This window comes from Rhinopithecus roxellana, chromosome 20 (assembly GCF_007565055.1).
Source record: "Rhinopithecus roxellana isolate Shanxi Qingling chromosome 20, ASM756505v1, whole genome shotgun sequence".
Lineage (NCBI taxonomy): Eukaryota > Metazoa > Chordata > Mammalia > Primates > Cercopithecidae > Rhinopithecus > Rhinopithecus roxellana.
The window spans coordinates 25,537,745-25,563,340 of record NC_044568.1 but is presented as its reverse complement, the minus strand read 5'-3'; the positions used below and the strand labels follow the sequence as shown (position 1 = coordinate 25,563,340).

General features: G+C 42.9%; 1 protein-coding gene across 4 annotated transcripts in view; it reads right to left on the bottom strand.

Moving 5' to 3' along the window:
• The window catches only part of NFATC3 (nuclear factor of activated T cells 3), a 162,908-nt gene that overhangs the window by 5,833 nt on the left and 131,479 nt on the right, over positions 1-25,596 (bottom strand). Inside the window, exon 10 of one of the 4 annotated variants that reach the window (XM_010355052.2) lies at positions 10,838-10,941. The exons of 2 other annotated variants lie outside the window; for them this stretch is intronic. In XM_010355052.2, the coding sequence (XP_010353354.1) occupies positions 10,841-10,941 (101 nt within the window). In that variant the 3' untranslated portion in view covers positions 10,838-10,840. Of the gene's footprint in view, positions 1-3,478; positions 4,174-10,837; positions 10,942-25,596 lie in introns of those variants that run through there. One more of the 4 variants, XM_030924649.1, reaches the window with a different exon arrangement.

The following is a 25,596-nucleotide window of genomic DNA, read 5'->3' as shown; positions in this document are numbered from 1 at the left end:
ACTAGAAGAGAAAACAATAGTGCAGTCACAACAGGGAAGGAGGAGTTCAGAGGAGGAAGGTGGTAGGTTAGGTCTGGAATTAGAAATTAGAAACTCCAAATGGAAAAATCAGTGGGCATGGGGCTACAATCAATGATCAGAACAAGAAGAGATTTAGGTATATTCATACTCACTAGAGACCTAGAGGCATGGGGGAAATTTTGCACAGAAGTTATATCACTGAAAAGCAGAGGCTGATAATAATAAGTGGGAGTAGTATCATTGTGCTCTGATGAGAAGATAGGACCTGGGAAGGCAAATATGTGAGTAGAGGAGTGGCCTAGAAATTAGCTTTGGTTTGAATTCAGGCTCTGCCACTAACTTCACGTTGTGTCCTTGGACAAATTATTTCATATATCTAAAACTCCCTTTATTTGTACTATGACAGTGTTGGATTAGTACGATGTCTTTTAGCTGCAGTAGTCAACAGTTTTATGTCAGCAGACAATTTTCAAGTGGCAGTACTCAAAGGTATGCAGAGAAATAAAGGATGAAGGCTGGGTGCAGTGGCTCACTCCTGTAAACCCAGCACTCTGGGAGGCTGAGGCAGGTGGATCACAAGGTCAGGAGTTCAAGACCAGCCTGGCCAAGATAGTGAAACCCCCGTTTCTACTAAAAATACAAAAATTAGCTGGGCATGGTGGCAGGCGAGTGTAATCCCAGCTACTCAGGAGACTGAGGCAAGAGAATCACTTGAACCTGGGGGGCGGAGGTTGCAGTGAGCCAAGATCGCACCACCACACTCCAGCCTGGGCAACAGAGTAAGACTCTCAAGAAAAAAAAAAAGATTTGGCTTGGCGGTGGTTAGTGCTGAATGTAGAATAGTAAAGAAGTAGGGACTTGAAGCCAAAGGACTCTACAAAACAGTGAAGATTAGTCAATACTGGTGAGCTAATAATCTGTAAGTGATAAGCCTTTTTTTTTTTTTTTTTTTTTTTTTTTTTACAGGCTCCTGTCACCGCACCTGGCTAATTTTTTGTATTTTTAGTAGAGACCGGGTTTCACCGTGTTAGCCAGGATGGTCTCAATCTCCTGACCTCGTGATCCACCTGCCTCGGCCTCCCAAAGTGCTGGGATTACAGGCGTGAGCCTCCGCGCCTGGCCAGCAATAAGCAATTTTTTAAGATACAGATTGATAAAGCACTTTGTCAGATTTTTTTTTTTTGAGATGGAGTCTTCCTCTGTCGCCCAGGCTAGAATACAGTGGCACAATCTTGGCTCACTGCAACCTCTGTCTCCCGGGTTCATCTCCTGCCTCAGCCTCCAGAGCAGCTGGGATTACAGGTGCCCACCATCGCACCTGGCTAATTTTTCTATTTTTAGTAGAGACAGGGTTTCACCATCTTGGCCAGGCTGGTCTCTAACTCCTGACCTCATGATCCACCTGCCTCAGCCTCCCAAAGTGCTGGGATTACAGGTGTGAGCCACTGTGCCCGGTGTTTTGTTTTTTAAGAGACAGGGTCTCGCTCTGTTACCCAGACTGGAGCGCAGTGGTGCAATCATAGCTCAAACTCGAACTCCTGGGCTCAAGCCATCCTCCCACCTCAGCCTCCCAAGTATTCAGTTGATACAAATGTAACTGTGGTTTTTGGCATTACTTCTAATGGCAAGAACCGTGATTACTTCTGCACCAACCTAATAGGTGGGACTGTAGGCACACACCACCACACCTGGCTGATTTTTAAATTTTTTTTTATAGAGACAGGGTCTTGCTATTTTGCCAAAGCTGATCTCTTAACTCCTGGCCTCAAGCAGTCCTCCCATAGGGCTGGGAATACAGGTGTGAGCCTTTGTGCCTGACCTGTCAGATAATATTTAAGTAAATTTGCCAGGCTAGGATTTATTAACCATTCATAATGGATGCTGCAAAGAATAATGGAATATAAACTAAACTTACTCCTGACTTTCTAAAAATAACTCACTGGAATAGCTTCTTTGTAAATGAAAAGTTGTGAGGGTGCTTTGCATAATAATATATTTTTCTCTTCAGTTTCCTCATCAGTACAATGGAGAGGAAAAATACTTCTTATATATAGTATACAGAGAGGGAATATAAAGGGAGCATAAGAAGGCAAGGCAGCCCTTGGTACCTGTTATTTCAAGCCACAAAAAATATAAGGAACAGTGTTTTCCATGTAGATTCTGGGGGTTCTACAGGCTAGTCTTGTGCTAAGAGGGAGCACAAGGATGGCCCACAAATCTCTGTGCATGACTTCTAACATTCCTCCTCATCATTATGTCTCCCAAATAGGCTATGAGCTCCCAAAAGGCAAGAACCTTGCCACTGAGGAAACATCCATTCCTGATGACTGAATAAATGGACCCTAATTCAATACAATCACTTGGAAGCTATTTAGAACAAGCACAGTGAAAGTTCATTAGGTGGTAGGTAGGAAGGGGACCACAGAATGTTAAAACTAACGCATGTCATTTGATTTTCACAGTGTCTATTTCAGGCAGGGGTTATAGCAGTGGCAAAAAGCCAAATATATAAGCAAGCACCTGGCTCACAATCAAATCATCTTTTCTTATCACTTATCACTTCCAAAGGCGGTAACTTTAAAGATGTTCCAGGCTGCTATGAAAAATACTTTTTACAATTTGTATTTCATTGCTCAAGTTTTAAAACTACAAACTGATTTAAAATGGTGCTTTATCATCAAAAACCACATGATGTGTTTTCTCTCCCTCTTTTTTTTTTTTTGGCAATAGAGTACTCACTCTGTTGCCCAGGCTGGAGTGCAGGGGGCACAATCATGGCTCACTGCAGCCTTGAATTCCTGGGCTCAGGTGATCTTACACACCTCAGCCTCCTGAGTAGCTGGGCCTACAGGGATGTGCTACCATGCCCACGACTGGCTAATTTTTGGATTTTTTTTTTTTTCTGCAGAGACGAGGTCTCGCCATGTTGCCCAAGCTAGTCTCAAACTCCTGGGCTCAAGTGATCCTCCCGCCTCAGCCTCCCAAAGTACTAGGATTACAGGCGTGAGCCACTGCAGCCAGCTGAGGTGCTGTTCTATGTCTTGTAAGAAGTCAATGCTTATATTTTCCTGACGATGAGGGTCCATATCGAGCACTGTCCATCCACTTACCAAGTACACTTACGTAAAGATGAAACCATCATTTTCTTTTTTTTTTTTTTTTTTTTTTTGAGACGGAGTCTCGCTCTGTGGCCCGGGCTGGAGTGCAGTGGCCGGATCTCAGCTCACTGCAAGCTCCGCCTCCCAGGTTCACGCCATTCTCCTGCCTCAGCCTCCTGAGTAGCTGGGACTACAGGCGCCCGCCACCTCGCCCGGCTAGTTTTTTGTATTTTTTAGTAGAGACGGGGTTTCACCATGTTAGCCAGGATGGTCTCGATCTCCTGACCTCGTGATCCGCCCGCCTCGGCCTCCCAAAGTGCTGGGATTACAGGCTTGAGCCACCACGCCCGGCCGAAACCATCATTTTCTAAAATAGGCATGTGGTATTGTTTATAACAGAAGCTTGTTCAATGCTGTGTTATTTCTGCTCCCCCTTATCAAAGCTCTGCTGTTCCTTTGCCTGGTGTGCCTCACCTTACTTAGCTGAAGGAACCTGGAAAGTTCCTGGCAGTTTAGGATTTTAAGACTATGTTAAAGTCAGAAGATTTTCCACAAAGTAGCACTCAAGCCGACTATACTCAATCATACATTATACTACGGGATTCACTTATTTATAAATTCCCCAGCAGTCAGAAGATTTAAGTTCCGATGGGGCAGACTTTCTCTATCTTGTTTTCCCCGGAATCCCTAGTGCTTACATAAATTGAGTACTAAATAGAATTACTTGCCAACTGAATCTTTAATACAGTTTGGGGACTTGGAACAATGACAACAAAAATCATGCTCACGTAATTGCTACAGGTGACCACTGAATATGAATTTTAGGCTAGGGAGTCAGAACTGTAACAAAGTGCTTTCACAGACCTTTAGCAATAACTTGAACCAAGTGTTAATCATGCAAGTCCTCTGCTTTCCTTCTCCCTCACTTCTCCCTCGAGCTGAGGGCTCTGGGTTCAGGCTCTCGCCTCTAGATTCCTCAGATATCTTCCTGCTGGGACTAGCCAAAACATAAGTCTCAAATGAAGCAAGTCAAAATTATTAATGGTAAACAAATCTATGATGTAATGTAAATTTAAGTCATTAACAATCTTGATAAGCACAATTTTTAAGTTGTTAAAAATACTGCTTACAATTTAATTTTTCAAGTCATTTTGAATGGATATATGCATGAATTTGCTGATTTATTTAAACTGTAATCCAGGCCAGGTGCCATGGCTCATGCCTGTTATCCCAACACTATGGGAAGCCAAGGCAGGAAGACTGTTTGAGGCCAGGAGTTCAAGAATAGCCTGGCCAACAAACAAAAGGACAATTTTTTTTTTTTTTTTTTTTTTTTTTTTGAGACAGTCTTGCTCTGTCTCCCAGGCTGGAGTGCAGTGGCATGATCTCGGCTCACTGCAAGCTCCACCTCCCGGGTTCACAACATTCTCCTGCCTCAGCCTCCCGAGTAGCTGGGACTATAGGTGCCCACCACAATGCCCGGCTATTTTTTTTTTTTTTTTTTGTATATTTTTTAGTAGAGATGGGGTTTCACCATGTTAGCCAGGATGGTCTTGATCTCCTGACCTCGTGATCTACCGCCTTGGCCTCCCAAAGTGTTGGGATTACATGCGTGAGCCACCCCGCCCGGCCGTGACAATTTGCCTCTCTCTTAAAAAAAAAAAAAAGTAAAAATAAACCCTAGTCCACTAAGTATGTGATGTGGCTTCCTATTTTTTCACCAAATTAAGATAAGAGTATAAGGAATTGTTTATGCCCCTAATGCACAATTTTATCATCTTTCTTCCCAACTTTTTTTTGAGATGGAGTCTCACTCTGTCACCCAGGCTAGAGTGCAGTGGTATGATCTTGGTTCACTGCAACCTCTACCTCCCACCCAGCTAATTTTTGTATTTTTGGTAGAAACAGGTTTTCTGCCATGTTGGCCAGACTGGTCTCAAACTCCTGACCTCACGTAATCCGCCCACCTCGGCCTCCCAAAGTGCTGTGGATTACAGGCATAAGTCACTGCACCCGGCCCTCATTTTCCTCCCTTTAAAGAGCAAAGTGAATTAAAAGCCTAGAACAAGAGTGAACAGTCCTCAATAAGGTTGCTAACAGGTTATGTAGGTCACAGGATCTGGCACACTTTTGGCAGCCACCATCTGTGACTTCCACTACCTCAACATCTGAATTTGCCTGTGCCACCACAACAAAAGTAGAGTCAGAGCTATCAATAATGTTTGCTGTAAGAAAAAAATGTTCCTATTCAAGAAATGTTCAAATTGGCAGTCCACTGGAATGCTACTTCTACACACAAGAATGAGGTGCTTGAGTACCAACAGGCCTCTTATTTAGAGCTATTTCCCATGCTTAAGAATTCAAAGTTAGAACTGACAAGTATATAGTATGGAACCTCACAACCAGGTAGAGAAGGGTAGGGTAACCCAGGGCACTCCCTCTTTGAAGGGAGTAGATACACACTGCCACATACACAAAATCCCAACGGACCTTTCTAATTTGCAATTTTGTAAAGGATTTTTGGGTATTATTAGACTCCATTTATATGTTATTTCCTCTTGAAGCTACAATGAACATTCACCAAAGTTTGGTCACATTAATCTTTTCTTTCTTTTCCTGAGCCTGAAGATTAAAGGTATTCATTCCCCGGGTAAACAATTTTGTGAAGGTGTTATTTTATTATTATTATTATTATTACTATTATTATTTTAGGAGAGTGTATTAGCCTGCCACCCAGGCTAGAGTGAAGTGGTGTGATCATAGCTCACTGCAGCCATGATCTCCTAGGCTCAAGTGATCCTCCTGCTTCATACCCCTACCCCAAGTAGCTGAGACTGCAGGCCATGTGCCACTATGCCCAGCTAATTTATTTTATTTTTTTTGAGATGGAGTCTGTCACCCAGGCTGGAGTGCAGTGGCATGATCTCAGCTCACTGCAACCTCCACCTCCCGGGTTCAAGCAATTCTCCCGCCTCAGCCTCCCGAGTAGCTGGGATTACAGGCGTGAGCCACCGCTCCCGGCCCAGCTAATTTATTTTTGGGGAGGATAGAGACAGGGTCTTATTATGTTGCCCAGGCTGGTCTTGGACTTCTGGCCTCAACTGATCCTCCCACCTTGCCTCAGCCTCCTAAAGCGCTGGCATTACAGGCATGAATCACCATGCCCAGCCGAGATGTTGTTTTTATAAAATAAAGATTAAATGTTTTTTTAAAACGAAGCCTACATGTATGCAATTGTTATAAAAGCACCATCTAAACTAAATACAGGAAATACTGAATTCATCTTTTTTTTTTTTTTTTTTTTTTGAGAGGGTCTCATTCTGTCGCACAGGCTTGAGTGCAGTGGCACAATCTTGGCTCACTGCAACCTGTAACCTAAGCAGCACCACACCCGGCTAATTTTTTCTTAAATTTTTTGTAGAGACAGGGTTTTGCCATGTTGCCCGGGCTGGTCTCAAACTCCTGAACTCAAGTCATCTGTCTGCCTCGGCCTTTCAAATGCTGAGATAATAGGCGAGAGCCACCATGTCTGGCCTGAATTCACCTATTTATGGCATGAGTTGAGGAATTAATTTGGATTTTTCAAAATCTGATTAATTTGGCTAGGTGTGGTGACTCATGCTTGTAATCCCAGCACTTTGGGAGGTTGAAGCAGGAGGATCACTTGAACCCAGTGAGTTCCAGGCTGCAGCAAGCTATGATCGCGCACCACTGCACTCAAGCCTAGGCAACAGTGCGAGACCCTGTCTCCAAATAAAACAAAAAAAAAGGAAAAACCAAAAAAACATTAATTTGACTTTTCAAGCTACAGACAGAAATAAGTTCCTGAAAATTTAGAAGGTATCTATGATAGGCTGCTAATTATCTTAATTCATTCTTCCACAGTAATTGAGGTTTAGTAAGTCACACTGACACCCAGCTACAGAGTATATTTCTGGGCTTCCCCATTGTAGCTAGGTATGGGCCATGTAACTCGTTTTCTTCAATGAAATGTGAACAAAAGTGACGTATGTATCTTCCTCATCACTTCCTTGGCTTCTTTGTTCCTCCCCTTTTCCCATCCCTTCCTGGGGCTAAGACTCAGTCATGACTAAGTGGTTTCTCTGCTTTGACAAAACCTAAAGAGAAAGAGGAACAACAAATTGAAAGGAATCTTGATCTCTGAATTATCATGAGGTGTGAGAGAAATAAATTTCTTTGAGATCTCCATTATACTAACTTAGCTAATACTATTAACAAAACTAAAACTTACCACCATAATTATAACACAGGAAGAATAAGTATTGTAAGCAAGAAAACCAGCTTGAACTCTTTTATGCCAGATTTTTTTTTTTTTTTTTTTTGAGACAGAGACTAGAGTCTTGCTCTGTTGCCCAGGCTGAAGTGCAGTGGCACGATCTCGAAGGCTGGAGTGAACTGACGTGATCCTGCCTCACTGCAACCTCACCTCCCATGCTCAAGGGATCGTCCTGCCTCAGCCTCCCGAGTAGCTGGAACTATAGGCATAAGCCACCATGCCCAGCTAATTTTTGTATTTTTTTTTGGAAAGACGGGGTTTCGCCATGTTGCCCAGGCTGGTCTCAAACTCCTGGGCTCAAGCAATCGCCTGCCTCGGCCTCCCAAGATGTTGGGATTACAGGCATGAGCTACTGCATCCAAGCCTAATTATTTTTTTTCTTCTTTTTACTTTTTTTTTTTTTTTTTTTTGAGACGGAGTCTCGCTCTGCCGCCCAGGCTGGAGTGCAGTGGCCGGATCTCAGCTCACTGCAAGCTCTGTCTCCCGGGTTTACGCCATTCTCCTGCCTCAGCCTCCTGAGTAGCTGGGACTACAGGCGCCCGCCACCTCGCCCGGCTAGTTTTTTTTTTTGTATTCTTTTAGTAGAGACGAGGTTTCACCGTGTTAGCCAGGATGGTCTCGATCTCCTGACCTCGTGATCCGCCCGTCTGGGCCTCCCAAAGTGCTGGGATTACAGGCTTGAGCCACCACGCCCGGCCTCTTCTTTTTACTTCTTACAATGGGGTGGACTGATAGATTTTTAACTAAGTTATCTTAAATTTTACCCTGGATTCTAGACAGCTTCCTACCATTGGACAGATTAAAAACACATGCACAATGATTTGAAGATATCCTTCACTTTTTTTAATATAAAAAATTTCACCAGCAATAGATCAGAGATTCACTTTTAACATTAGCTCTAATACTAGTAAAGGAAAATCATTATACCTTTTTCCCCCCACCCAATGGACTGAGGGGGAAAATTAGTCCTTTTAAGACTACTTCCTTTTTAAGAAACCTCTTCTTGGCCGGGTGTGGTGGCTCACGCCTATAATCCTAGCAATTTGGGAGGCCAAGGTTGGTGGATCACTTGAGGTCACGAGTTTAAAACCAGCCTGGCCAACATGGTGAAGCCCCATCTCTATTAAAAATACAAAAAAAATTAGCCAGGTGTGGTGGTAGGTGACTGTAATTTTAGCTACATGGGAGGCTGAGGCAGGAGGATTGCTTGAACCTGGGAGGCAGAGGTTGCAGTGAGCCAGTATGGTGCCAATGCACTCCAGCTTGGGTGACAGAGCGAGACTCTCTCAAGAAAAAAAAAAAAAAAAGGAAACCTCTTCTTTGTGTGATGCTATAATCAGTGTCATAACAATCTTTCCTCTAGGAATGTTTTTAACTGAAAACATTCTACAAAGACAAACATTAAATCTCCAGCTGAGTAAACAGTACACAGGTACTTGAAAGTATATTCAAGTATCAGCATGTAATCTTTTCTATCAGCAAAAGCTGAAATGTGAAAAAATAAACAACTTCTCTCAATTTGGCTTAAGATGTGGGGACTCAGAAGCATTTCAAAATTATCAGAAGAATCCTCATCCCTATTTTGTTTTCTCACTTGGTACATTTTCCTCTGAATAATCTTGTTCACTGTTGACTCCCAAATCTACTATCTCTAAGGGCCAAACCTAAGCTCCAGACCCAAAAATCTACAGGATCCATTCCACTACCTGTGCTCTGGATGCTCTTGAACACCTTGCTGCATCAATTTTCTGCACTTCTTTGTCCCTATCAACTCATCTCCCCAGATCCTTCTCATCAGCACTTAATATGTGTAAATCTCAGCTGGGCACGGTGGCTCACGCCCATAATCCCAGCACTTTGGGAGGCTGAGGCGGGCGGATCACGAGGTCAGGAGATGGAGACCATCCTGGCTAACACGGTAAAACCCCGCCTCTACTAAAAATACAAAAAATTAGCCGGGCATGGAGGTGGGTGCCTGTAGTCCCAGCTACTCGGGAGCCTGAGGCAGGAGAAAGGCATCAACCCGGGAGGTGGAGCTTGCAGTGAGCCGAGATCATGCCACTGTACTCCAGCCTAGGTGACAGAGGGAGACTCCATCGCAAAAAAAAAAAAAAAAAAAAAAAAAAAGTGTAAATCTCTCTATCTCAAAAAAGCAAGCAAGCAAGCAAGCAAGCAAGCAAATAAAAACACTGGACCCCACATTCCCCTCTGTATCTAATTCTTTCTTTCATGGCTTAACATCTTAAAGGAGTTGTCTACCACACTGCTGTTTCTTCTATGTTCTCACCCTTATTCACTTGGTCATCCATTGATCCCTTCACTTCACAGAAATATTTCCTTCATACCAAGATTATTAGTGACCAACTTGTTGCTTCACACATGGGAAGCACACTGGGCTAAACCCTGGAAGAAATAAGTTTTAGTCTTGGTTTGGCTGTGATGTGACTCAGGTGACTTAACTAATTTTTCTGCGACTTATTTTCTCACCCTTAATATGAGGAAATTATTTTAAATCCTCTGGTTATAACTCTCCTGAGAGTGTTATATACATTCAATGCAGGAATTAAGTTACCACTCCTCTCATGGCTGGACAAGAATGATGTGAGACCAGGGTAGGCCCAGCTCTGGGAGAAGCCAGGGTTTTGGTATCTTGCCTGATAAGTCATCAGGAGGCTGCAGAAACCTAAATACAAAGGTTTGGGTAGTGAACATGATTTCCAAGGCCCCTTCCAAATCCAAATTCATTTTAAAATAAAATTCAAATGGCATTTAGGAAGTTATAATCTGTATATTTATAATTTCTATCACATATTTTCTTAAGTGGCTTTGACAGTATTTGAAGAAAGGAGCCAACATGACAGCAAGGAATAGCTTCGTTCCTCCTTGGCTGCTGAGTCTAGAAGCCTAAGCCTAGACACAGACTAGTGCTATAGCTTCCTTCCAAGTAGAGCCCCAGAGGACTACCAGAAGTGCAAACATGGGCCCACAGGGCAGGCTAGGGATAAATATTCTGGGTTGCCTCTGAAAAATGGACAAAATTTCCTGATTTCATTCACATCAAAACCTAAGAGTACTTGACCAGGAATGAGTAGGCTTACAAACCTGATCAGCAACCAAATTTACTCAGCACCCAAACCATAGAATTCACAGATAAGGAACCTCTTTCTGCTTTGGTCTAATAAATCTAAGTCAACACTTGCCTTTCATTCAATAATAAAATCATAAGAACAAGTGTAAGAGCCTGAGTGTGGTTAAGTTTAAAAAGCAGAGTCTTTTAGTCAAAGTGTAGTTCCAAAGATAGTGGGCCTACTAGAAAGTGCCCGTGCATACCCCCTCCTCTGTAGCACATGCAAATCCAGCCACTGCATGCAAATACCAGACTTGGGCACAAAAACAATGACACATTTCAATCAACACTCACCCTCTAGATTCTCCAGAAAGGAGCTGGACATGAGAGCACACTGTGGTTAGGCCATTTCTCTGCTGAACCTGATGGCTGGTGTTCCAAGTCAGATATAAATTGGTCTGTGTCAAAGAAGACAACATCACTACTGAATGGAACAAACCAGAGGGTGAACTTAATCTACTACAGTGTCCAGCCTGTTTTTTTTCTATAAGCAAAAGAAATTTAACTGTCTTTTACTTGTCAATCACTGCATAAAATGGCTCTCCACATTTTACTAGATAATATAAATATTGGAGTTCAGATAGCTTAGGTACTAAGATGATTTTTTAAAAATTTGAAGGGCAATAACTTTAAGAGTTACAATTATGGTTTTCAGTGGTTTTAAGGGATAAATTTAGCTTTAAATAAACTAGTTTTTATTACATTGTATCTACTAGTAGTTCCCAAATACTTGGCTAAGGCTACATCAGAATTATCTGGGCAACTGATAAAAATATAAACTCCTGAATGCTTTATAAAAATATAAACTCAAACCACAAAATCAAAATCTCTAAGGGTAGCAGCCCAGAAAACTGTATGTACAGACAAATCTGAGTCATGAAGGAGTATTTTTTTTTTTGAGATGGAGTCTTCACTCTGTCACCCAGGCTGGCGTGCAGTGGCACAATTTCTGCTCACTGCAACCTCTGCCTCCCGGGTTCAAGTGATTCTCCTGCCTCAGCCTCCCTAGTAGCTGGGACTACAGGCACCCGCCACTGCGCCTGGCTAGTTTTTGTATTTTTAGTAGAGATGGAGTTTCAACCATGTTAGCCAGGTTGGTCTCAAACTCTTGGCCTCAGGTGATCTGCCCACCTAAGCCTCCCAAAGTGCTAGGATTACAGGCGTGAGCCACCACACCCGGCTGGAGGAGTATTTTTTAAACTAAAGTTCACATCCATCAGAAATTTATGAAATCAATTCAAGTTGAAACTAGTATTTTTAAAAAGAGAAAGAAATAGGCCAGGCGCAGTGGCTCACGCCTGTAATCCTAGCACTTTGGGAGGCTGAGACGAGCGGATCATGAGGTCAGGACATTGAGACCATCCTGGCTAACATGGAGAAACCCTGTCTCTGCTAAAAATAAAAAAAAAAATTAGCTGGGTGTGGCGGCAGGGCCTGTAGTCCTAGCCACTTGGAAGGCTGAGGCAGGAGAATGGCGTGAACCTCGGAGGTGGAGCTTGCAGTGAGCCGAGATCGCACCACTGCACTCCAGTCTGCATGACAGAGCGAGACTCCGTATCAAAAAAAAGGAAAAAAAGAGAAAAAAATAGAACAAAATAGAAGATAGCAGGCTGCGTTTCCTCTAATAAAGGTTAAGAATTGGTTTGTGAGACTTTAACATTTGTTGCATATGTATATATTTTTTGTGTACTGGGTCACACATAAACCTTGGTTTTTATTGTACGAAGTTGTCAAAAATGTTTGAAAGTCACTACACAAAAGAAGAGTCACCACTGGTCAGTTTTGCAGTACTGGCTAAAGCATTCAGATGCCCCAAGAGTCTAAAACACAATAACGAAATAGGCAAACTCTCATCTTTTTGCCTATAAGGAATTATTCTTGGCCTCTGTTGTACAACTTCAAGCAAAAGGACCTAACCTTCTTAGAAGGGAAAAATCTGCATGTAGTCTCTATGAACACTAATACCCTCATTTTAAGCAGATAAAAGAAGAAAAACAAAGGAAGAGCCAATCTGTACAAAACGCACCCTCACTATAAGGGTCAAAACAAAACAAAATTCAGAAATCCTTTGCTTAAGCAAAATTTTTCTGACTTGTTTATTATTTGAGATCACTTACCTAGTTCTCAGAGGTGATTTAAAGATTACAGTGTGTGAGAAGTATTTTAAAGACTGAAAATATCAAAATATTCTTTTCTGGCGGTTCCCAATCTCCACAATTGAATCCTCCAAAACAGACTTGAAGGTATAGAACGTGTGATTACAGGTAGAGCAGCATAAAAATCATAAGAAAGCAGCCCAGGAACAAAGAAAGAGGCCAACACACACTATGGGAGCTTTTGTGAGTGGATGAATTAAGTGGTACTTTCAGATTGTGCTTTACAGAAACTTGCAGTGCTTCAGAAATCCTTCTAGTTCCTTGAAGCACTTCTGTGAACTCCAAACTATACCTCATTCATCTCTCCTGATCACAAAAACTTTGACCAAACATTTACAAAAGTGGGCCAGGCACGCTGTCTCACGCCTGTAATCCCAGCACTTTGGGAGGCCGAGGCGGGTGGATCACTTGAGGTCAAGAGTTCGAGACCAGCCTGGCCAGCATGGTGAAACCCTGTCTCTACTAAAAACACAAAAATTAGCTGGGCGTGTAGTAGGTGCCTATAATCCCAGCTACTCAGGAAGCTGAGGCAGGAGAATTGCTTGAACCCAGAAGGCGGAGGCTGCAGTGAGCTGAGATCATGCCATTGCACTCCAGACTGGGCAACAGGGCGAGACTCCGACTCAAACAACAACAACAACAACAACAAACATTTAGAGAAGAAGAGTTTCAGCTGGGCACAGTGGCTCACGCCTGTAATCCCAGCACTTTGGGAGGCTGAGGCAGGAGGATCACAAGGTCAGGAGATCGAGACCATCCTGGCCAACATGGTGAAACCCCGTCTCTACTAAAAATACAAAAATTAGCTGGGCGTGGTGGCGAGTGCCTATAATCCCAGCTACTTGGGAGGCTGAGGCAGGAGAATGGCGTGAACCCAGGAGGTGGAGGTTGCAGTGAACTGAGATAGCGCCACTGCACTCCAGCCTGGCGAAAGAGCGAGACTCCATCTCAAAACAAAACAAAGAAAAAAGAGTTTCAACTCTTTTGAAACTCTTACAAAAAATTGAGGAGGAGGAAACACTTCCTAACTCATTATGAGGCCAGAATTTACTCTGACACCAAAGTCAGAAAAAGATACTATAAGAAAAGGCTGCATGCAGTGGCTCACACCTGTAATCCTAACACTTTGGGAGGCCAAGGTGGGTGGATCACGATGTCAGGAGTTCGAGACCAGCCCAGCCAATATGGTGAAACCCCATCTCTACTAAAAATACAAAAAAATTAGCTGGGCATGGTGGTACGCGCTTGTAGTCCCAGCTACTCGGGAGGCTAAAGCAGAAGATTTGCTTGAACTGGGGAGGCAGAGGTTGCAGTGAGCCGAGATTGTACCTCGGCATTCCAGCCTGGGCGACAGAGCAAGACTCCATCTCAAAAAAAAAAAAAAAAAAAAAGAAAGAAAACTACAGAATATTCTTTATTCACATAGATGCAAAAATCAACAGAACACTAACACAATTCAGCAGCATATTAAAAGGATGATACATTAAGACCAAGGGAGTTTTATTCCCAGAATTCAAGGATGATTCAACAAATGAAAATCAATTAAAGTAACACGTCAAATTAATTGAACAACAACAACAAAAAAAACCCCACATTCCTGATCAGCATGGGCAACATGGCAAGACCCTGCCTCTACAAAAATTAATTTAAAAACCACATGATTATCTCAACAGATGCAGAAAAGCATTTGTAAAAATTCTTTTTTTTTTGAGACAAGGTCTCTCTCTGTCACCAAGGCTGGTGTGCAGTGGCACAATAATGGCTCACTGCAGCCTCTACCTCCCAGGCTCAAGCAATCCTCCCACTTCAGCTTCCCAAGTATCTGGGACCACAGCACCTGGCTAATTTTTTGTATTCTTAGTAGAGATGGGATTTCACCATGTTGCCCAGGCTGGACTTGAACTCTAGGGCTCAAGCAGTCTGCCCACCTCGGCCTCCCAAAATGCTAGGACTACAGGATTGAACCATCGTGCCCAGAGTGAGTGTGACTGTGAGTGTGTGAGTGTATGTGTGTGTGTGTGTTGGGGGAGAAGCGGGTAAGCCAGAGTTCTATTTGTTCATTTCTTGCATTTGAAGTACTCTTCAACTACTATGCAACTGCAACCAACCACTTTATGGGGTTTTCCCTTTCTGTCAATTTTACAGAGACCTAACCATTCCCCCTAGTTTCTTGCCATCAACCTTAATTAGGTTGATTTGGTGTTCAGTACAAAGACCCTCTATGAACTTGACATAGGCTCATCACAGTTGGATGCAAACACACAAAAAATGGGCCTGACGCTTCGGCAGCTTCGCGAATTCCACGTGCCAGGCCATCATGGGTGAGAACAGTCTTCAACACCTCTTGTAAAGCAGTATTAATGTCCACTACACCTCCAGCAACAACACCTTCCTTGGCCATGGTGGTGATCTACGGGTGAAGTCGAATCGTGAACACACCCAAGCCTCTGCCTCCGCTTGACTTGGCAGTGGCAGGGAAAGAACTCTTTTTCAAGACAGGGTCTCACTCTGTTGCCCAGGCTGGAGTACAGTGGCATACCAATCACGGCTCACTGTAGCCTCCCCCTCCTGGGTTCTAGCTATCTGCCTGCCTCATCCTCCCAAAGTGCTGGTATCACAGGTGTGAGCCACCGCGCCCAACCCATTTATCAAAATTCAATGCTCTTTTAAGATGAAAACATTCAATAAACAAAGAATAGAAGGAATTTCCTCAATATGAAAAAGACCACATATGAAAAACCCTTAGTTCCTATCATTATCAACAAAGAACAAAAGTTTTTCCCCTAAGATCACAAAGCAAAGATGCCCACTCTTTCACCACTTCTACCAGCCTACCACTAGAAGTTCTAGCCAGAGCAATTAGGTTAGAAAAATAAATAAATAAATAAAGGCCATCCAAATTAAAAAGGAAGAGATAAAATTATCTCTGTTCACGAACGGCATGATAGTATAAATATAAAACTGTAAAGAATCCACACAAACAAAAAAATGTTAGCACTAACAAAGTCACCAAAGTTGCAAAATATAGAATCAACACACAATATTCAGTTGTACTTCTATATACTTGGAATAAAAGGTCCAAAAAAAATTAAGAAAACAATTCTTGTTTTTGGGTTTTTTTTTTCGTTTGTCTGTTTTTGAGACGGAGTCTCAGGCTGGAGTGCAGTGCCATGATCTCGGTTCACTGCAATCTCCACCTCCGGGTTCAAGCGATTCTCCTGCCTCAGCCCCCCGAATATCTGGGATTACAAGCATATGCCACCACACCCAGCTGATTTTTGTATTTTTAGTAGAGACAGGGTTTCCCCATGTTGGCCAGGCGGGCCCATGTTAGCCAGGCTGGTCTTGAACTCCTGACCTCAGGTGATCCGCCTGCCTCGGCCTCCCAAAGTGCTGGGATTACAAGTGTGAGCCCCCACGCCTGACCTTAAGAAAAACAATTATACTTACAGTAGCATCAAAAATAATAAAATACTTAGGAATTAATCAAAGAGGTATAAGATTTCTACATTGAAAACTAGGCCGGGCGTGGTGGCTCATGCCTGTAATCCTTGCACTTTGGGAGGCTGAGGCGGGTGGCTCACCTGAGGTCAGGAGTTCGAGACCAGCCTGGCCAACATGGCGAAAACCCATCGCTAATAAAAATACAAAAAATTAGCCAGGCATGGTGGTGTGTTCCTGTAATCCCAGCTACTTGGGAGGCTGAGACAGGAGAATCGCTTGAACTCGGGAGGTGGAGGCTGCAGTGAGCCGAGATCACGCCACTATACTCCAGCCTGGGTGACAGAGCCAGACTCTGTCTCAAAAAAAAAAAAAAAAAAAAAAAAAAAAAAAGAATAAAGGATTTGGATAGACAAGCAAATATACAAATGGACAATAGGTGCATGAAAAGATGCTCAACATCATTAGTCAATAGAGAAATGCAAATCGAAATTATAATGAGATATCACTTAATACCCAGTAGGATGGCTATTATTTTAAAAATGGAAAATAACATGTGTTGGCAAGGGTATAAAGAAACTGAAAGCCTTATACATTGTAATGTAAAATGGTGTGGCTGCTGTAGGATAAAAAAAAAAATTCAGTGGTTCCTCAAAAAGTTGAACATGGAGGCTGGGCTCGGTGGCTCACGCCTGTAATCCCAGCGCTTTGGGAGGCTGAGGGGGGCGGGTGACCTGAGGTCAGAAGATTGAGACCAGCCTGGCCAACATGGTGAAACCCCGTTTTTACTAAAAATACAAAATTAGCCTGGCTTGATGGCACACGCCTGTAATCCCAGCTACTCAGGAGGCTGAGGCATGAGAATCGCTTAAACCCAGGAGGCAGAGACTTCAGTGAGCCCAGATCGTACCACCGCACTCCAGCCTGGGTGACAGAGCGAGACTCCATCTGAAAAAGAAAGCCGAACACAGAATTACCATAGGACTCAGCAATTCCACTCTTATGTAAACACCCAAAAGTACTGGAAAGAGGGACTCAAACAGTATGCATGCCAGTGTTCACAGCAGCATTATTCACAACAGCCAAGGGAGGGAAACAACACAAATTATCTTTTTTTATTGACATGGAGTCTTGTTCTTGTTGCCCAGGCTGGGGTGCAATGGCGTGGTCTCGGCTCACTGCACCCTTGCCTCCTGGGCTCAAGCAATTCTCCTGCCTCAGTCTCCCGAGTAGCTGAGATTACAGGTGCCCATCATCATGCCCAACAAATTTTTGTATTTTTAGTAGAGATGGGGTTTCACCATGTTGGTCAGGCTGGTCTCGAACTCCTGACCTCAGGTATGATCCACCTGCCTCAGCCTCCCAAGTGCTGGGATTACAGGCGTGAGCCACCAAGCCCCGTCTTTTTTTTTTTTTTTTTTAAAATATGTGTGTGTTCATCAACTGTTTTTTTGAGAGTGGGTCTCTGTTGCCCAGGTTGGAGTGCATGGTACAATCTCAGCTCACTGCAACCTCCGTCTCCTAAGCTCATGGTGATCCTCTCATCTCAGCCTCCTGAGTAGCTGGAACTACAGGTGCACAGCAGCACATTCAGCTAATTTTTTAATTTTTTATAGACATGGGGTCTCACCATGTTGCCCAGGCTGGTCCTGAACTCCTGGGCTCAGGCAATCCACCCACCTCAGCTTCCCAACGTGCTGGGATTAGAGACGTGAGCTACCGTGCCTAGCCCCAAATTATTTTTCGCCAGATGAGTGGATAAACAAAATGTGGTGTACACACACAATTGAATATTATTCCTCCATACAGAATATTATATGTAAATAATATGCTATATAAAAATATTCCAATGGATTATTCCTCCATACGCTTACAATATGGAGGAGCCTTGAAAACATTATGCTAAGTGAAATAAGCCACAGAAAAAAAGGAAAAATATTGTGTAATCCCACTTCTATGAAGTATCTAGAGTAGGGAAATCATAGAGACAGAAAGCAGAGTAGCGGTTACCAGGGGCTGGGAGTCAGGAAGGAAATGAGTAGTTATTACCTAATGGTTATAGAGTTGTAATGTTTGGGTGATGAAAAAGTTCTGGAAACAGAAAGTGGTGGTGGTTATACAATATTGTGAATGTATTTAATGCCACTTAACTATATACTTAAAATGATTAAAATGGTAAATTTTAAATTTTAAACAAACTTTGGCTTTTCTCATGGAAGAACATTGTGTGAAATGACTTATTTGGTTTTCACAGCTCCAACCATTAACTCAAAGCAAGACTTGGAGGACTTTTGTAAATTCCTCTTTTAAAATTTATAAATCTGGCCGGGCGCGGTGGCTCAAGCCTGTAATCCCAGCACTTTGGGAGGCCGAGACGGGCGGATCACGAGGTCAGGAGATCGAGACCATCCTGGCTAACAAGGTGAAACCCCGTCTCTACTAAAAATACAAAAACTAGCTGGGCGAAGTGGCGGGTGCCTGTAGTCCCAGCTACTCGGGAGGCTGAGGCAGGAGAATGGCGTAAACTCGGGAGGCGGAGCTTGCAGTGAGCTGAGATCTGGCCACTGCACTCCAGTCCGGGCGACAGAGCGAGACTCCGCCTCAAAAAAAAAAAAAAAAAAAAAAAAAAAAAAAAAAAAAAAAAATTTATAAATCTGGGTACATTTAACTCATACATCAATGAGCTAATGAACCTAACAAAGGATTTCTATAAATCAGTAAGAGGATGGATCAACAATCTAATAGAAAAGTAAGCAAATATGAACAGAGATCATAGATTTAGGAGGTGGGGGTTGCAGTGAGCCGATATGGGGCCACTGCACTCCAGCCTGGGCAGCAGAGTGAGAATCCATCTCTAAATAAATAAATAAATAAATAAATAAATAAATAAATAAATAACAGTGGTACAAATATTCACAGCAGTATTTTATAGAATATTTAATGGAATATTCTATTTTAAGAATATCTTTCAAGGAAGCTCTTTTATGTTACAGTATAGAAAAATCTCCCAAGATTCTTTTTTTTTTTTTTTTGAGACAGAGTCTCGCTCTGTCGCCCAGGCTGGAGCGCAGTGGCCAGATCTCAGCTCACTGCAAGCTCCGCCTCCCGGGTTTACGCCATTCTCCTGCCTCAGCCTCCCAAGTAGCTGGGACTACAGGCGCCCACCACCTCGCCTGGCTGGTTTTTTTTAGTAGAGAGGGGGGTTTCACCGTGTTAGCCAGGATGGTCTCGATCTCCTGACCTCGTGATCCGCCCGTCTCGGCCTCCCAAAGTGCTGGGATTACAGGCTTGAGACACCGTGCCCGGCCTCAAGATTCTACACGGGAAATGCAAAGTATAAACTAGTATACATAATATGCTAGTAAAAATAAGGAAAAAAATATGCAACTGTTTATAAATGCACAGAATGACAACCAAGAAACTAGTAAACTCTAATTCTCCCTACAGAGGACAACGAGTATCTACCTAGAAGACAGATTTCTTTTTTTACTATGTATAATGTTGTAATTTTAGCATTTTGAACCATATGAATGTATTACTTGTTCAAAAAAATTATTATATTAAGAAACACAGGCCAGGCATGGTGGCTCACGCCTGTAATCCTAGCACTTTGGGAGGCCGAGACCAACCTGAGCAACATAGTGAGAGCCCGCCTCTACAAAAAAATTTAAAAATTAGCTGGACGTGGTGGTAGGCACCTGTAGTCCCAGCTACTAGGGAGGCTGAGGTGGGAGAATTGCTGGAGCCTGGGAGTTCGAGGCTGCAGTGAGCCATGATTGTCACATTGCACTCCAGCCTGATCAACACAGCAAACTCCTGTCTCTGCTACCTCAACAAAGAAATAAACACAAATAAAATGTTAAAATTTCCATTCTACATAAAATCATCTATAGATGTTTTTAAATATACAACATGATTATCAAGAACTTAATCTGTACCACATTCTTGTAGATGTAAAGTTAAAATGCTTGTAACCATCACTCTCAACTCTACCCTATCTTCCAGCATAAATGAGACTTTCACACTTTTTCTCTTGCCCAGATAGAGAGGCTAACCATAGGCTTTAGAAATGTCTTAAAAACAACAACAACAACAAAAAAAAAAAAAAAAAAAAAAAAAAAAAAAAAAACAGAGCCAGGCATCTTCAAGCAGAGGAAAGCTGTTTGAGCACATTTATCTAAGTCTATCAAAAGCTATGATTGTTGGCAAGAGGTAACCTTGTAATGCCAAGGCAGAAAACTGCCATCAAACCACAAAAAGCTTGTTTAACTGATGAACCTAAAATTAAACAATTTATCTCTCATTAAAAAAATTTTTTGTTCCTGTGAATAATCCACCTTCGAAGGAACTTGAAAAAAGGATATCAATTTTAAAACAGAATACATCTTTAAGACAGGTTTTGCTATCTTACACATGGTAGCACATTAGAAAGTTACAATGCTATTGTCTTTACAGAAGCAAGATTATATAAGTAATCAATTATAGCTATTTTAGAAGCCACTAAAAACACATGAGAAAATCTACATTTCAGACAGATCTGGATTCAAATGCCTGCCCCAATTATTTGTGGCCATATAACACTGAGATGTGCTTAAGGTCTCTGAGCCACATCTATGCAAAATTAAGATTAATAATTCACATTTCATACTTTGTTGGGAAAAATTAATGAGCTACTAGCAAAGTGCCTAGCACAGTGTTCAAAAAAAATATGAGTTTACCAAGAAACAGTAACCATAATTTATTACCTTTTCTTGTAATTTTGAGACAGAGTATCACTGTGTTGCCCAGCCTGGAGTGCAGTGGCATGATCTTAGCTCACTGCAACCACCGCCACCCAGGTTCAAGTGATTCTCCTGCCTCAGCCTCATAAGTAGCTGAAATTACAGGTGTTCACCACCATGCCTAGCTAAGTTTTACTATTTTCTTTTTTTTTGAGATGGAGTCTTGCTCTGTCGCCCAGGCTGGAGTGCAGTGGCACCATCTCACCTCACTGCAACCTCTGCCTCACAGGTTCAAGCGATTCTCCTGCCTCAGTCTCCCAAGTAGCTTAGATTACAGGTGTATGCCACCACACCCAGCTAATTTTTGTATTTTTAGTAGAGACGGGGTTTCACCATGTTGGGTAGCCTGGTCTCGAACTCCTGGTCTCCAGTGATCCGCCCGCCTCAGCCTCCCAAAGCGCTGGGATTACAGCCATGAGCCATTGCGCCTGGCCCAATTTTTACTATTTTAGTAGAGATGAGGTTTCACCACGTTGGTCAGGCTGGTCTTGAACTCCTGATGTCAAATGATCCTCCCATCTTGGCCTGTCAAAGTGCTGGGATTACAGGCATAAGCCACTGCTCCCAGCCATCAACTATTTTTAAATGTACATTTTGAGGGGAACTTAGTTTGAAGACTTCTGATATGCTGCTTTAGTGGTAGCTTCTCTTGGACTTTTCCTAGCTTATGCATAAATTTATATTTTTAAATTGCATTTTATTTATTTTGAGACAGGGTCTCATCTGTCGCTCAGGCTTAAGTGCAGTGGCATGATCTTTGCTAATTTCAACCTCTGCCTTCCAGGCTCCAGTGATCCTCCCACCTCAGCCTCTCGAGTAGCTGGGACTATAGGTACACGCCACCACACCTGGCCTAATTTTTGTATTTTTTATAGAGACAGGGTTTCACCATGTTGCCCAGGCTGGTCTCAAACTCCTAAGCTCAAGCAATCAGCCCGCTTTGGCCTCCCAAAGTGCTGGGAGGTTGATTAAAATAAATTTTTTGTTCAGAAACAATACATTCATTTAAAAAAAAAAAAAGTCAACTTATTTATGTCCATGGAAATACACAGACACATTTGATATAAAAAGTAAAAAATCTTCTCAAATGTTTGTTGTTCTTTCTTCATTAGGCCTAAAACTCAATTTTTCTTATCGTATGTCCCAGGGTGATTGTGTCTAAGGTCTTAAATTCCCATTGTGGTCCATCTCGCATAAGCCACGATTTAAAGTCTACATGGGCATTATTTACAAGACCTTTCAGCTTCTGGAATCATTCATTCTAAATATGTTTGTGGCTGTATAGTACATGCATGCTTCCCAAAAGAGGATTCGTGAGTTATCTAGTGTCCAAGTTAATAGAGAAATTTCAGCATTATCTACCTCGCTCCACTCCAGTGTCCATAGTGATTATACCTCACAGATGACACACTCTCACCACTGGCTGTGCATGGCTTTTATTTAATTTAATTAATTAATTAATTTAAGTTTTATTATTTATTTTGAGACAGAGTTTTGCTCCTGTTGCCCAGGCTGGAGTGCAATGGCATGATCTTGGCTCACTGCAACCTAAACCTCCCAGGTTCAAGTGATTCTCCTGCCTCAGGCTCCAGAGTAGCTGGGATTACAGGCGCCTACCACCACGCCCAGCTAATTTTCTGTATTTTTAGTAGAGACAGGGTTTCACTATGTTGGCCAGGCTGGTCTCCAACTCCTGACCTCAGGCGATCTGCCCACCTCAGCCTCCCAAAGTGCTGGGATTACAGGCGTGAGCCACCACGCCCGGCCTTGTTTTATTTATTTTAATAAAATAGACACCAGTGAAACCACTAACCAACAGGTGCAAGAGAACACTGACAATATAAACCTCTCTGTTCCTCCTCCATACCAGTCTCCTGCTTCCCACATCCAAGTAACCACCTGAATGTTGTGTTTATCATTCCCTTGATTTTAAAAAGCACCTGCTTTTTGAAAGCAGGCTCTTCTGCTTGTCTTTTACATACAGAACTGAAGCAGCTGAGGTCATGACTAGAGTCCCTGTTTACTGCTGAATTACCAAATGCCCTACATTCAGGATCAGCATGTTACTGAACAGAGCCTGCAAGTGGCAGTGTCAGTTTTCACCACAGCAGCAGGTCAGGCTATATTTAACATGCATCCTCTTCTCTGCTGAAGAGCTGCAGCTGTGGCTCTGTTAGTCTGTGAACAAGGAGGACAAGTGGGAACTGAGGGACTTTAATGGAAAGTTGTAACAGGATTCCATTAACTCAATCATAAATTAAATGGGCCTGTATTTCAACGTCTAAGACAGTCTAGTTTCACAATACTATAATAATTTTTTTTTTTTTTGAGATGGGGTCTCGTTCTGTTGTCCAGGCTGGAGTGCAGTGGTGCCATCTCAGCTCACTGCAACCTCCACCTCCCAGGTTCAAGTGATTCTCCTATCCCAGTCTCCCAAGTAGCTGGGACTACAGGCATACACCATCACACTCAGCTTTTTTTTGTATTTTTGGTAGAGATGGGGTTTTGCCATGTTGGCCAGGCTGGACTCGAACTTCTGACCTCATGTGATGATACACCTCAGCTTCCCAAAGTGCTGGGATTACAGGCATGAGCCACTGTGTCTGGGCGCTATAATCTTTCTTTAAAAAAAAACAAAAAACAAAAAAAACCCAGTTATCTACCACACTGAATCAAATCTTAATTAAAATGTTTAAAACAGCTTGACAAATGGGCACAGTAGCTCATGCCTATAATCCCAGCACTTTGGGAGGCCAAGGATGGGAAAATCACTTGAGCCCAGGAGTTTGAGACCAGCCTCGGCAACATGGCGAAACCCTATCTCTACGAAAAGAACAAAAACAAACAAAAAAAAACAAAAATGAGCCACGCATGGTGGTGTGTGCCTGTAGTCCCTGCTACTTGGGGAGCTAAAGTGGGAGGATCACCTGAGTCCCGGGAGGTCAAGGCTGCAGTAAGCCATGATTGTGCCACTGCACTCCAGCCTGTGCAACAGAGTGAGACCTTGTCTCAAAATAAATTTTAAAAAGACCAGGTCATTGGCTCATGCCTGTAATCCCAGCACTTTAGGAGGCTGAGGCAGGCAGATCGCTTGAGGTCAGGAGTTCGAGACCAGCCTGGCCAACATGACTAAACTCTGTCTCAACTAAAAACACAAAAATTAGCTGGGCATGGCAGCAGGCACCTGTAACCCCAGCTACTCGGGAGGCTGAGGCATGAGAATTGCTTGAACCTGGGAGGCAGAGGTTGCAATGAGGTGATATCGTGCCACTGCACTCCAGCCCGGGTGACAAGGGAAACTCCATCTCAAAAAATAAATAAATGAAAAACAGCTTGACAGTTTCCATATCTATTATAAAATCAACTGTAGGCTGGGCGCGGTGGCTCACGCCTGTAATCCCAGCACTTTGGGAGGCGGAGGTGGGCGGATCACAAGGTCAGGAGATCGAGACCACGGTGAAACGCCCTCTCTACTAAAAATACAAAAAATTAGCCAGGTGCTGTGGTAGGCGCCTGTAGTCCCAGCCAGTCGGGAGCCTGAGGCAGGAGAATGGCGTGAACCCAGGAGGCGGAGCTTGCAGTGAGCCAAGATCGTGCCACTGCACTCCAGTCTGGGGGACAGAGCGAGACTCCATCTCAAAAAAAAAAAAAAAAAAAAAAATCAACTGTTTTAATGTTTATTGTCTGGTCCAAAAACTGCAGCATAAAAACCATAATGAACATAAATGTTTACAGAAAATTACATTTCCAGGCATACAAATTGTAAATATGAGTGAAATTCAGTGATAATTGGATAGCCGTAGAACATGCTTTTCAAGGAGGTACAATGATAAATGGAGGTAGTGAAGAAAATATAAAGGCAAGAAGCAAAATAGTCATGAACTATGCCTTAATTATTTGAGTAAGTTTATATTACAGCCTTCCAGGGGGACTACTTGAAAGAGAACACCACTTGGTGAAACGTCAGTACTGTGCCGCTGTTGTAACCGCCAAAGGATTATCTGCCTTGCCCCAGGAAGCCTGAGACTGAGAAATGCTTCTGGGATTCTTCTGAGCTTGGAAAGTTGATATGAGGCACCAAAATCATCTCAATGAAACTGAACAAGGATAATTATAAACTTTAGCCTTTGGTTCATCTAACACTTCATCTAATACTGAAAATCCATAATACTTTTTTTTTTTTAATAGGGTCTTGCTCTGTTGCCCAGGCTGGAGTGCAGTGGCGCCATCTCGGCTCACTGTAACCTCCGCCTCCTGGGTTCAAGCAATCCTCCCACTTCAGTCTCCTGAATAGCTGGGACTATAGGCACACATCACCATGATCAGCTAATTGTTTTTTTCCTTTTGAGACAGAGTCTCGTTCTGTCTCCAGGCTGGAGTGCAATGGCGTGATCTTGGCTCACTGCAATCTCCGCCTCCTAGGTTCAAGCGATTCCCCTGCCTCAGCCTCCTGAGTAGCTGGGACTACAGGCACGTACCACCATGCTCGGCTAATTTTTTGTATTTTAGTAGAGACGGGGTGTCATCATGTTGGCCAGGATGGTCTCGATCTCCTGACCTCAGGTGATCTGCCTGCCTTGGCCTCCCATAGTGCTGGGATTACAGGCGTGAGCCACCTTGTCCGACTATGCTCAGCTAATTTTTAAATTTTTAGTGGAGACAGGGTATATTGCCT